Raw genomic sequence first — 15,111 nt, forward strand, 5'->3', positions numbered from 1 at the left:
AAGGAGAATAAAAAATATATGAATATATATTCACACACATGAAAACATATTGTGGGTAGAAAACAGGATAATGAAATATGAAAAAACTCTTCATAAAATTTTATTTTGCAAGATGTCCCTTCTTGATTTTAAATAGCGGGGGAAGAGATTAGTCTTGTAAGCGTCAGTCCCACACACCACGTCTTTTCTCTCCCTGGTGTTAATGTTCCATGTAATGCTAATTAAATGGACATGTGTAACTAATTTAAGTGTTACAGAATTCAAAGCAGTCTTAATTCCCCCTTCACCCAAAAATAGAATGAGAAACTAAGTTGTTAGTCTCTAGACTTTATAGTGGGCAGAGAATTAAATTATAAAATCATATTTTACAGAAAAATCTAAATTGATTTCTCAGGTTATGAATACTTGATTATGATAGGGACAGTTCAGAAATAGCCTCATGGAAAAAGTAGTTATTCATTATATTGAGTCTCATAGCCAAGAAAGAGGGCAGAAAGAATGTAATTGTGAGCTGTCAAGCTTAACACATATGTATAGAACAAATATTCTCACTCTGTTCAGTGGCAGAATTGAGTCTGCTGAATATCATACCAGGGGCAGTGTCCAAAGGGTGGTCAAAGTGGTCCTCTGACATAAAGAAACATGACCCACAAAAAGCATTGAAAGAAAATTTACATATAGACGTATTATTAAGATACATATCATTACAGATACTTTCTTTACCAGGATGAGTGCAATCTGAAACTTTATTATATGCCAACTCAATTTTTTAATATCACTATCTAAAAAGGGAAGGAAAGGTATAGTTATATTTCCATATTCTTTGAACACTATTTGCAGAAATGGCATTAATTCTGAAAATATCATCTTTCCCAATCAAAGCCATCTTAGAGATAACTCTGCATTATTACTTAAAGAAAACTGCCAGGGGGAGAATCTATACCTAGTAAAATTTAACAGACCAGTGGAGGCAAAACATAACAGCCTGTGTTAAGGGTAGTCATCATCCACAAACAGTAGAGAAAAAAAACTGAAAAGCTTACCTTTATGATGGTTTGCACTGGATACGACTTTTCCCCACAAGGTTACAATAAATATTATTATTAGCAGTTTTCCTTTTGTTGCTTTCTGTAAGTATCTCTTACTCATCCTACAAATAAAAAATAATAACAAAAATCATAAGGATGTAAATTCATAGCTTTTCCATAATAATTGTGCTACATTTAAAGACTTACACTATACTTTAACCCCTTCAACTCCTGAAAACTGTATTTCTTGTATTTAAAATGCTGTTCACTGTATATAAATGATGATTAGAGAAAATAAAGGTTTTCCAAAGTACCTTGATATGATGCAAGAGATGAGCAAAGTCCTGCCTCAGTCAGTCTTCATCCACTTAACCATAGCCTAAATCAGTTTGGAAATATTATCACATTTCTCTCCATATAAACATAGATTTAATTTATTAACAAAATCCAAGGCACAGTCATTTGGAAAATCTTTAAATAAATGCCTTATTATTTTACTTTTTTCCTAAGAATTGTCAAGTCAAATGGACAGTGTAACAGTTTAGCTATAACTGCTTAGATGAATTCCTGCACAGAATATGCTCACTTCAAATCTATTATTCCTAATGTGCTTTTTTAAAATCATCTGGTTATATACATTTCTTACTGCAAAGTAACCTGATGCTCCTAATGTACACAACTCCAATACAGGCGACACAATATTGTTGGATTCCACCTTGATGTGCATTCCCAGAGGTAGGAGAAAAATGAAAAAGTAGAATGAAAAACACCAAATCAACATTTTCATGTTGAACTCATAAAACTAAAGAAAAGAAAAAATGTTATAACAAAACAATAGCTGCCTATAATAAAAGTTCAGAACTTACTTTCTACAACATTCTTTCATTAGTTCTGAAGAATAAATTTGGCCTGTAGGTATGTCCATCGCCATTTTGTAGATGAGGAAATTTGGAAATTTGCCCGGACCACATTTAATGACAATAAAAATATAAACCCAGAATTGTCTAATTCTAAAATTCTTGCATTAATAACTAAAGGATGGGGGGAGGGCGCCCAAGATGGCCAAATAGGAACAGCTCCAACCTCCAGCTCCCAGCCTGAGCAACACAGAAGATGGGTGATTTCTGCATTTTCAACTGAGGTACCGGGTTCATCTCACTGGGGCATGTCGGACAGTCGGTGCTGGTGAGTGGGTGCTGTCCAACTAGCAAGAGCTGAAGCAACAGAACAAAGCTGGACGGACAATGACTTTGACAAGTTGAGAGAAGAAAGCTTCAGTTGATCAAACTACTCAAGCTAAAGGAGGAACTACGTACCCGCGCAAAGAAACTAAAAACCTTGAAAAAAGAATGGCTGAATGGAGAACTAGAATAATCAATGCAAAGAAGACCATAAAAGAACTGATAGACATGAAAACCATAACACGAGAACTACATGACAAATGCACAAGTTTCAGTAACCAACTCGATCAACTGGAAGAAAGAGTATCAGTGATTGAAGATCAAATGAATGAAATGAAGCGAGAAGAGAGTGTAGAGAAAAAAGAGTAAAAAGAAATGAACAAAGCCGCCAGAAAATATGGGATTATGTGAAAAGACCAAATCTATGTCTGACTGGTGTGCCTGAAAGTGATGGGGAAAATGTAACCAAGTTGGAAAACAATCTGCAGGATATCATCTAGAGAACTTCCCCAACCTAGTCAGGCAGGCCATATTCAAATTCAGGAAATATAGAGAACACCACAAAGATACTCCTCGAGAAGGGCAACTCCAAAACACATAATTGTCAGATTCACCAAAGTTGAGATGAGGAAAATATGTTAAGGGCAGCCAGAGAGAAAGGTTGGGTTACCCACAAAGGGAAGTCCATCAAACTAACAACAGATCTCTCAGCAGAAACTCTACAAGCCAGAAGAGAACATGGGCCAAAATTCAACATTCTTAAAGAAAAGAATTTTCAACCCAGAATTTCATATCCAGCCAAACTAAGTTTCATAAGTGAAGGAGAAATAAAAATCCTTTACAGACAAGCAAATGCTTAGAGATTTTGTCACCACCAGGCATGCCCTACAAGAGACCCTGAAGGATGGACTAAACATGGAAAGGAACAACCAGTACCAGCCATTGCAAAAACATGCCAAAATGTAAAGACCATCGATGCTAGGAAGAAACTGCATCAACTAATGAGCAAAATAACCAGCTAATATCATAATGACAGGATCAAGTTCACACATAACAATATTAACGTTAGATGTAAATGGACTAAATGGTCCATTTAAAAGACACAGATGGCATATTGGATAAAGAGTCAAGACCCATCAGTTTGCTGTATTCAGAAGACCCATCTCACATGCAGAGACACACACAGGCTCAAAATAAAGGGATGGAGGAAGATCTACCAAGCAAATGGAGAACAAAAAAAAGCAGGGGTTGCAATCCTAGTCTCTGATAAAACAGACTTTAAACCATCAAAGATCAAAAGAGACAAAGAAGGCCATTACATAATGGTAAAGGGATCAATTCATCAGGAAGAGCTAACTATCCTAAATATATATGCACCCAATACAGGAGGACCCAGATTCATAGGGCAAATCCTTAGAGACTTACAAAGAGACTTAGCCTCCCATACAATAATAATGGGAGACTTTAACACCCTGCTGTCAACATTACACAGATCAATGACACAGAAAGTTAACAAGGATATCCAGGATTGAACTCAACTCTGCACCAAGTGAACCTAATAGACATCTACAGAACTCTCTACTCTAAATAAACAGAATATACGTTCTTCTCAGCACCACATCGCACTTATCCCAAAATTGACCACATAGTTGGAAGTAAAGCACTCCTGAGCAAATGTAAAAGAACAGAAATTATAATAAACTGTCTCTCAGACCACAGTGAAATTAAACTAGAACTCAGGACTAAGAGATTCAATCAAAACTGCTCAACTACATGGAGGCTGAACAACCTGCTCCTGAATGACTACTGGGTACATAACGAAATGAAGGCAGAAATAAAGATGTTCTTTGAAACCAATGGGAACAAAGATACAACATACCAGAATCTCTGGGAAACATTTAAAGCAGTGTGTAGCGGGAAATTTATAACACTAAATGCCCGCAAGGCAAAGCAGGAAAGATCTAAAATTGACACCCTAATTTCACAATTAAAAGAACTAGAGAAGCAAGAGCAAACACATTCCAAAGCTACAGGAGGCAAGGAATAACTAAGATCAGAGAAGAACTGAAGGAGAGACACAAAAACCCTCCAAAAAAATCAATGGATCCAGGTGCTGGTTTTTGGAAAAGATCAAAAAAATTGATAGACTGCTAACAAGACTAAGAAAGAAGAAAAGAGAGAAGAATCAAATAGATGCAATAAAAAATGATAAAGGGTATATCAACACCAACCCCACAGAAATACAAACTACCATCAGATAATACTATAAACACCTCTATTCAAATAAACTAGAAAACCTAGAAGAAATGGATAATTTCCTGGACACTTACACTCTTCCAAGTCTAAACCAGGAAGAAGTTGAATCCCTGAATAGACCAATAGCAGGCTCTGAAATTGAGGCAAGAATTAATAGCCTACCAACCAAAAAAGTCCAGGACAAGATGGATTCACAGCCGAATTCTACCAGAGATACAAGGAGGAGCTGGTACCATTCCTTCTGAAACTATTCCAATCAATAAAAAAAAGAGGGAATCCTCCCTAACTCATTTTGTGATGCCAACATCATCCTGATATCATAGCCTCACAGAGACACAACAATAAAAGAGAATTTTAGCCCAATATCCCTGATGAACATCGATGCAAAAACTCTCAATAAAATACTGGCAAACCGAATGCAGCAGCATATCAAAAACTTATCCACCATGATCAAGTGGGCTTCATCCCTGGGATGCAAGGCTGGTTCAACATATGCAAATCAATAAATGTAATCCAGCATATAAACAGAACCAAAGACAAAAACCACATGATTATCTCAATAGATGCAGAAAATGTCTTTGAAAATATTCAACAGCCTTTCATGCTAAAAACTCTCAATAAATTCGGTATTGATGGAATGTATCTCAAAATAATAAGAGTTATTTCTGACAAACCCACAGCCAATATCATACTGAATGGGCAAAAACTGGAAGCATTCCCTTTGAAAACTGGCACAAGACAGGGATGCCCTCTCTCACCACTCCTATTCAACATACTGTTGGAAGTTCTGGCTAGGGCAATCAGGCAAGAGAAAGAAATCAAGGGTATTCAGTTAGGAAAAGAAGAAGTCAAATTGTCCCTGTTTGCAGATGACATGATTGTATATTTAGAAAACCCCATTGTCTCAGTCCAAAATCTCCTTAAGCTGATAATGAATTTCAGCAAAGTCTCAGGATACAAAATCAATGTGCAAAAAATCATAAGCATTCTTATACACCAGTAATAGACAAACAGAGAGCCAAATCATGAATGAACTCCCATTTGCAATACTTTCAAAGAGAATAAAATACCTAGGAATCCAGCTTACAAGGGATGTAAAGGACCTCTTCAAGGAGAACTACAAACCACTCCTCAGTGAAATAAAACAGGACACAAACAAATGGAAGAACATACCATGCTCATGGATAGGGAGAATCAATACTGTGAAAATGGCCATACTCCCCGAAGTAATTTATAGATTCAATGTCATCCCTATTAAGCTACCAATGACTTTTTTCCCAGAATTGGAAAAAACTGCTTTAAAGTTCATATGGAACCAAAAAAGAGCCCGCATTGCCAAGACAATCCTAAGCCAAAAGAACAAAGCTGGAGGCATCATGCTACCTGACTTTGAACTACACTGCAAGGCTACAGTAACCAAAACAGCACGGTACTGGTACCAAAACAGAGATATAGACCAATGGAACAGAACAGAGCCCTCAGAAATAATGCCACACATCTACAGCCATCTGATCTTTGATAAACCTGAGAAAAACAAGAAATGGGGAAAGTTTTCCCCATATAATAAATGGTGCTGGGAAAATTGGCTAGCCATAAGTAGAAAGCTGAAACTGGATCTTTTCCTTACTCCTTATACGAAAATTAATTCAAGATGGATTAGAGATTTAAATGTTAGACCTAAAACCACAAAAATCCTAAAAGAAAACCTAGGTAATACCATTCAGGACATAGGCACGGGCAAGGACTTCATGTCTAAAACACCAAAAGCAATGGCAACAAAACCCAAAATTGACAAATGGGGTCCAATTAAACTAAAGAGCTTCTGCACAGCAAAAGAAACTACCATCAGAGTAAACAGGCAACCTACAGAATGGGAGAAAATTTTTGCAATCTACTCATCTGACAAAGGGCTAATATCCAGAACCTACAAAGAACTCAAACAAATTTACAAGAAAAAAGCAAACAACCCCATCAAAAAGTGAGCAAAGGATATGAACAGACACTTCTCAAAAGAAGACATTTATGCAGCCAACAGACACATGAAAAAATACTCATCATCACTCACCATCAGAGAAATGCAAATCAAAACCACAATGAGATACCATCTCACACCAGTTAGAATGGCAATCATTAAAAAAATCAGGAAACAACATGTGCTGGAGAGGATGTGGAGAAATAGGAACACTTTTACACTGTTGGTGGGACTGTAAACTAGTTCCACCATTGTGGAAAACAGTGTGGCGATTCCTAAAGGATCTAGAACTAGAAATACCATTTGACCCAGCCATCCTATTACTGGAGACATACCCAAAGGATTATAAATCATGCTTCTATAAAGACACATGCACACAAATGTTTATTGCAGCACTGTTCACAATAGGAAAGACTTGGAATCAACCCAAATGTCCATCAGTGACAGATTGGATTAAGAAAATGTGGCACATATACACCATGGAATACTATGCAGCCATAAAAAAGGATGAGTTTGTGTCCTTTGTAGGGACATGGATGCAGCTGGAAACCATCATTCTCAGCAAACTATTGCAAGAACAGAAAACCAAACACCGCATGTCCTCACTCATAGGTGGGAATTGAACAATGAGATCACCTGGACACAGGAAGGTGAACATCACACACGGGGGCCTATTGTGGGGAGGGGGGATGGGGGAGGGATAGCACTAGGAGATATACCTAATGTAAATGACGAGTTAATGGGTGCAGCACACCAACATGGCACATGTATACATATGTGACAAACCTGCACGTTGTGCACTTGTACCCTAGAACTTAAAGTATAATAATAATAATAATAAATCACCAAGTGATAAGCAAAACTGATATGAAATCAAGTCCATCTCCATTTATTTATGAGGGAGATTAAATATATGCCTGTCACCCTGTGCCTTTTCGATTCAGAACCTATACTGAACTCTACTGTGCTTGACCTGTAGATACTTGCATGCCCTGCTTTTAAAGCAATTTCCGGGGGTCACTTCCTGATGTAGCCTGATTCCTTTTCCTCTTGTACAGTCTAGGTTACCCTTTTTTGTACATTTTTACCTCCAAAACATTCTATCTCCAAAAATGTGACTCAAAGGTAGAACGGGCGGCTATATAGTTTCAAAGAGGAGTCCTTGACATTTTTTCATGGATGACTAAATGCATGAAAAAATAAATTATATATTATGTATTTTAATATAGATATATGCTAACATTTCTTAGCTTGGGGAGGTTGTAGGGATTAGTTCAAATGTTTAGATAGCAATATTGTAAGAATAAAAACATGAACTTCTAAGTCAGAATGCCGGGGTTTGAGTCCAAACTTGAATGGCTTCTAATGATGTGGCCTTTACCCAACTTTACTTTTTTTGGATCTCCTGCTTCAATTTCTCCTGCAAATTTCTGGATCTCCTGCTTCAGTTTCTTCTACTGTAGCATGGGATAATGTATGTGAAATTCTTGGCCCACTGACAAGCACGTACTACGGATTCGATGGCTATGATATTAGAGAATAATGAGTCATATGTGTATGTTTGATCCTTGAGTGTTTGGGAGGCCAGTCCATTCATGAGATGATTGAAGGGAGTTTCAGTAGCACCAACAGCTGTAAACTCTCCGTGGACCTTAGCCTCATGACATGGCAACGATAATGCACAAGAAGATAGGTATTTGAGCTTTTAAATCAGACTGTTTGGGTTTAAAACTAGGCTTCCTGCTGACTATGTGACTTTGAACAAATTACTTAATAATTCAGATTATTCTCATTGTCAGTAAGATGAAGATAATAATATCTACCTAACAGTGTTGTTGGTATGAAGATTAAATGAGATAGTCTGTGTAAAAGGTTTAACACTATGCATAGCAAATAATAAATGCTCAATAAATGCTAACCATTACTATAATCATTACTCAGTCAGACTAGCGTTTTCCTAAATTCATTCTGTGAGGCACCAGTTCCACAGATTGTTATTAAAGTATTAGTGAAAAATAAAGGGGGGAAATACATTTGTAACATTCTGAGTTCAACCAATTTAACTAGATGTTTTTAACAAGAGGCATATTGCCAAATATGCCTTTTTAGAAACATTTTCCAGGAACCTCCTCCACAGTGTAACAGAGCACACTAGTGTCCCCGGGAAGCCTCTCAGAGAAATATTGAGCTATAACAATCACCTGGTTTGGAACTTATTCTCAGTAAACCAAATGTCTTTTTAAATCTTCCATTCTATTGCCTTTGTTTCCTCTCTCAGCACTCTTGCTATTTGTTTTAAGAATCTTCTCTTTTTTTCTACATTTTTTCAACGGTCCTGACTCCCCTCTGCGTCTAATCCCTGCAACCTTATTGTACTGTATATCACATAACAGAATGAACAGCAAAACTCATCTGACAGGAAGAGCTGCTTAGCATAATTCTTGATAATAGCTTCTCCTTAGCACATGGCCTCTGCTACAAGGGCAATGACCCATCATTTTTCCATACCATTGTGCACCCACCCAATGGTATGACAGAACTGACAGCTGGTCAAACTGATAACTAGACATATGGAAACAGAAACACCCACAAAGTCACAGCCTGTCAAAGCAAGGAAAGAAAGGAGAATGCATGTCAACATTTGGAAGGCTGTAAGGACTGGTATTTTCTCCTTTTCATAACACCCTCACTCCTGTCCAGTTAATTACCGTGTTCTGTCAATACTATCTCCAGAATATCTCTTAAATGTATATTCGTATATGTATTACTACTGCAACACCGCAATTCAGACCACCAAACTTTCTCACTGGCCACAGCATCCTAACTGGACATTTGCCACCAAATTGCCCTCCTATGTCTGTCTTTTTCACAATTATATTTGCAGTATTTAGTAAGTGCCTGATAAATATTGTTGACTGAATGTAACGCATTCTCTATGCTATAGCCAAATATGTCTCTATGAGCGTGAAACATACTTGCTTAAAATCTTAGCATGATTCCCTTCTCTGCTCAGAACAGAAGACCATCATTCTTAGTAGAGTATAAAAATCCTGCAGCAGAATTCTTTTTAAGCTTTGATTCTTTCGTTATGTCTCTAATCTCATTTTATGCCATTTTGTCCCATCTTTCTCTCCACACACACTCATAGTCTATTTTTAACCCTAGAAAATTTCTCCAATGACTTCCAGCTAAATCTTAACCCCCATGCCACTTGAAATATGTTAGCTATTCCCTCCATTCCCACCCACTCTTCAAAACGGGTAACTTCTACTCACTAGTCATGGGGCAGGTTAGAATTCCTCCTATAGGATTTATTCAAGACCATGTTGAGTTCCCTTCTTTCTGCACAACAGTCACTTGCCATAGCATATTATAATCCACCTACTTATATTCAACCATTATTCTCATATAAGATTCCTAAAGACAGCAACTGTGTCCCATACATTTGTGAATCTGTAGGGCTCATCCAAAGTCCAGGTTAATAGCTGGTAAATAAGTACTTATTGAATGTTGGTGGTGCCTTACAGCCAAATATGTTGCATTGTGGTTAACATGAGGAGGAATGAAGTATGTGCCAGCTCTCTAGATGACAAACAGGAAGTGAAAAAGAATGAGGGGGCAGTGTGCAGCAAGACAGAGCAAACTGAGGAGGAAAAGAGAAAAATGAAACCCAATCTTGAATGTGTTTTATTCTGATTTTTAAATAACAATCAAGTTTGAACAAAGTGAAGCACAATAGAGTGATCAAGGATTTCTGACAAAGGTACAATACCACAGAAAAACACCTAAAGGAAAAAAGCTGAATGTACATTTCTTCTTTACCTTGCATGACAGCACAAAAGAAGGGACATTGCCTTCTTTCTCTATTTGCTAACAACCAGGTCTCAGTATAAAATTTACCACTACAGAAATACTGAATGTGGTCCTGGGCTCCAACACCGTTTAGAGCTGTCACATTCATTTGTGAAAATGGCAAATTTTAAGTGAATTTTGCAACAGCAAAAACAGTGAAAAGAAACTGGAAACTGAAGAAAAATACACATAGAAGAGGAAACCTTGAAATCCCTCCCTGGCAGCAGCAGCAGCTTGCAAGGAGCACAAGGGAAACGAGGAAATTGAGAAATGGTAACCTTGGCAGTGAAGGATGTTGAAGTGAGAAGTTGTCAAAGTGGAGGACTGACAATTAAATCTCCTGGACTTTCTCCCACTCTTCTCTTCTGTTACATATTTCACTTATGTACACTGAAGTTTAGACTTTTGGATTATTTGAAACACTTCTCATCCCACTAATGTTAAAAGTACATTTAACTGGCCGGGTGCAGTGGCTCACGCCTGTAATCCCAGCACTTCAGGACGCTGAGGCAGGCAGATCACAATGTCAGGAGATCGAGACCATCCTGGCTAGCACGGTGAAACCCCATCTCCAATAAAAATGCAAAAACTTAGCCAGGCATGGTGGCAGGTGCCTGCAGTGCCAGCTACTCGGGAGACTGAGGCAAGAGAATGGTCTGAACCTAGGAGGCAGAGCTTGCAGTGAGCCTAGATCTTGCCACTGCACTCCAGCCTGGGCAACAGAGCAAGACCCCATCTCAAAAAAAAAATCATTTAATTGTTAAAAAGCAAGAAATAAAAACTGTTATGCTGTGAGAAAAATCATTTCCCCATGAAAAGAGAAAGTAAGTTTAACTGGTATATAAACAAAAACCTGGAAGGAAAAAAGGGAGGAATAAAGGAGATAGTATAAAGGAGATGTATTAAAAAGATAGAAGTGGAGGTTAGAATCCAACCACCTGGCCTCTCCTTGAGCCTAAGACACTTCTGTGGAAACAGAGATCACATAAGGGAATATATTTTTTGTCTTTTTAGGAAAATTCTTTGCATTAATCTAAATATCGGACAAACCTAGTGTTAACTAGTTACAATGGCATGGACCTTAACAGACAAATCTCGAAACAAAATTCACCCTTAGGGCAGAATGCTGAGTAGATTAGTCACGCACCCTTTCTCCTCATAGGAACCAGAATGATCATTATAAAATATAAATCAAATCACATTACCCCACTGGCCCTATGCCTTGCTTAAAATCCCGGAATTTACCTACTCATTGAAATGAGAATAAAATATATATCTCTTACTGGAGAAAAAAGAAACAACATCACCTTCCCTCTCAACCACTCTGACTTCATTTCACATCCCTCTACCCCAGGTTCCCTATGCTTCAGGCACACTGGCCCTCCCACTATCCCCCCTACTAAGCTGATTCTAGACCTTACACTAAATGTTAATTCTGCCATGAAGGTTCTCTTACCTGTCTCTGTAGTGGTCTGCTTTTCATAATCACCTCCACAGAGGTTATTATGACCATCCTGCCCTCCAGAGTTCAGAGAGACCCACCCTGCAGTTTCTCTCTCTCTCTCTCTCTCTCTCTCTCTCTCCAAATAGGCTACAGCATTTTCTCTATTTATTCTAATCTAAAATTATTCTATTCACTACTTTATACAATTCTATAAGTGTCTATTTTCTCCCTTTTCCCATTAAAATGTAATTTGCATGAGAGCAAAGATCCTGCCTACAAGTCACTGCTCTAGCACATAAAACCTCACCTGGATCATGGAACATCAAGAGATGTAGAATGAAGAAATAGGTATATTTTATAATCAGAACAAAAGAGATGACTTTTTTAATAGAGAAGTTTTATTACTTCTTTTAATTTAAAAAACATACTTTCCTTATATTCAACAACTAGAAATGGAGATGTGAAGAACGGTACATATTGGTGGAGTGATACAAGAAGTGAGAAGAATGAGTGGGAGATGAGGAAATGGAAACAAAGACTAGATTACTCTTTCAAGAAACACACAGAGAAGGGAAGTAAAGATGGAGTGGTGGCTAGAGAGATTTAAACAAGATAACAGAGCCAAAAGAAAGGGAGTAGTTAAAGATACCAAAGTGAGCGTAGATTATGAAACTTAATTTTCAAATGAAGTCAAAAAATACGTGACAGTTCTGTCAATGTAAAGCATTCTACAGGTATAATTTATTATTGCTATTATTCCTTTAGTTTCCTTATTTTTATAGAAATGTAATGTATCCTTCAAAACTAAACCCTTCTTTGTTCTTACAAACAGATTAATACTAATATCCTACTAAATAGGACATCGAGAGCTACAAGTTTGACTACATTGCTGTTTTTATCCAAAATCGTGTCTAACCTGAGTAGAATTGTATAATACTCTGCCTGTATATAGAATATTCAAGTTGTTACTGAAATAGCAATTGTCTTTGAGGTGGATGGTGCCATCGATATTGACAGAGATTAAATATTAAAGCACAAGAGACTCATATGTAAGTTGTATATATAAAGGGTATATAGTATAAAATTAGGAGATTAACTCATACATGTAATCATGTATGTTGTGTGTTAAATCATCCAGAAATCAAGGTGGTTGATTTTAATCATTTTAATTACTGCAGTTTTTCTTTTCACTTCACATCATATATCAAGTATCACCACATGATGGTATTTTAAGCCACATTCACTAGGCACATTATGTGAGTCAGAACATTCCTATTGAAGAACTAGTATTTACATTTTCTATATTGTAAATTATTATCAAAAGTTTATGGAGTTATATTTTCACAAGCTAGTCATATGATTTGCCGAATTAGGTCATATTTTCTTAAACAACTTCAAAACACAGACTTTGGAACCTAAATCAGTTTCTAAACTTCGTCTGAATTGAAACACTTGTTTTAAAATGTTCATTACGTTTGATATATCAGTGTTTTGTAATGAATCCAGCTCTTAATTCTATTCACTAAAGAAGTCAACCCTGGAGATTTAGCCAAGAAAGCTGCATTGGTTTCTAAGGATTTCCTGGCAGCAAACACAAGCCTCATTTAAGAACCACAAGTATCTGCTTCCTTCACCCAGATTTTATACTTTCATTCATTTACCCACAATACTGCAATTTTGGTGGGTACAAAAACTCAGGAGCACTATTGCTTTATGCCTAGCCGTGTATAGCCAAATTGTTGGATTTGTGCAAATACCTTTACCACCCACAGATTGAAATGATATAGAAGAGAAATGTATTATCATTTAAATGATTTCTCTAGAAACACAATATTCCAAGGCGCCAAGCTCTAACATCCAAAACAGAAAACAATGCTGTAAGGCAAAGATAAAGCAATCATTTAAGATTCTTCAGAGCCCTAGAAAGACACCTGAAATGATCAAGGCTAAGCTACATCACCTTGCATCTATTATTACAAGTGAATCACTTGCCCTCCTTTCTATCTATAAAATGGGAATGTCGTCTATTTTTTTCAAACAGAAATGTCATTAGAATAAACAAGAAATCATGGGAGAGTTTGAACTTAAAGATGTGAAAAATCAGAGGTGTTACTGTTTCTTCAAAGGTCCTTCTCCCAGAGCATGGGCTTATAAGTCAGAAAAACCAAACGTGATCCTGGATTCCAACAAATAATAGTCAAATAAATATGTCAGCTTTACTTAACATCGAGTCTCAATGCACACACAGAGAACGTATAAATAATATTACATATAATATTGTAATGTATGTATGTAATGAATGTATAAATATTACTACATATGTTGTAAAGAATGAGCACAAAAGAGATAAAGCTAACTGTATGTCTTTCATTCTCACACGCCCTGTTGAGGCATTTTACTCCTCTCAGTGGCTGTAGATAGTTTGAGGAAGGTGCATCCATCACATTTAAATTTCATATCTCTTTCCATTTCAGTCATAATCCTAAACTACATTCTTTCTCCGCATTTCTGTTTTGTATTCAGTACTCCTCTCCTTATCAATTGCTTATTGTTTTATATTATTATCTATCTCCTCCAGGGTCCAAATCTGTTTTTCCCAAAGAAAAAAATTAAGGAAAATACGGTGCGATTATATAGTATGACCAAAAGTGAGATTTCATACTGAACCACTGTAACAAGATATGCATATATCAAAAAATAAGCCATCAAAAATTTGAGTCTAATCAAGCTAAAATGTAAAATGTATTAAAGCTACTAAATTGAAAATAAATCTAATTTTTGCAATTTAATATGAAATGCATGTGTCCACAAAATCATGATGATGTTTGTAAAGGAGAGGGCTGGATAACTGAATCTAGACAACACAAAACCTTGTTTTATATTTGCCCTCTTCTCCTACAAAAACTTCAGACAAAAGTACTAACAATTAGAAAAATTTGGATTACCTTCTCCTACCCTCTTAATACAATGACACTATGTCACAACATGAATTAAAGCAAGTGGTAGGAGACAAGCAGATGATTTGTAGATCTGTAAACAACCCACAAAGCTTCCACTCCTGCATGATCTGGAGATGACTACATTTCACAAATGTTAGGTGGAGCACCATTATATGGAATAAGAAAGAAAACTTCCAATTATATGTAGCCTCTTATGGATGGCTAAATCACTAGCCTTATATTTAATTTTGTGATTATATATGGTAAAAAGAGATAACTCTGCACATCGCATCTAAGTTCTGTATATAATATTCATAATAAAATATTTTCTTTCTTTTTTAATAAGACTTTTATCATGCAAATAATAAGACTTTTATCAATGCAAATAAGCTATGGTAATGGAACCAGTTCTAAATATTTCTTCACTCTATTATCATTG

General features: G+C 36.6%; 1 protein-coding gene across 5 annotated transcripts in view; it reads right to left on the reverse strand.

Moving 5' to 3' along the window:
* TAFA2 (TAFA chemokine like family member 2) overlaps window positions 1-15,111 on the reverse strand; it is a 510,015-nt gene that overhangs the window by 166,714 nt on the left and 328,190 nt on the right. For all 5 annotated transcript variants that reach the window (XR_010579472.2, XR_006690521.3, XM_045365537.3 and 2 more), the window contains one exon: window positions 1,044-1,150. Coding sequence is in view for 3 of the 5 variants with exons in the window: in XM_045365537.3 (XP_045221472.1) it covers window positions 1,044-1,149 (106 nt within the window). In the remaining 2 variants the exon portion in view is untranslated. The remainder of the gene's footprint in view (window positions 1-1,043; window positions 1,151-15,111) is intronic.

The sequence above is a fragment of the Macaca fascicularis genome, chromosome 11 (assembly GCF_037993035.2).
Source record: "Macaca fascicularis isolate 582-1 chromosome 11, T2T-MFA8v1.1".
NCBI classification, from domain to species: domain Eukaryota; kingdom Metazoa; phylum Chordata; class Mammalia; order Primates; family Cercopithecidae; genus Macaca; species Macaca fascicularis.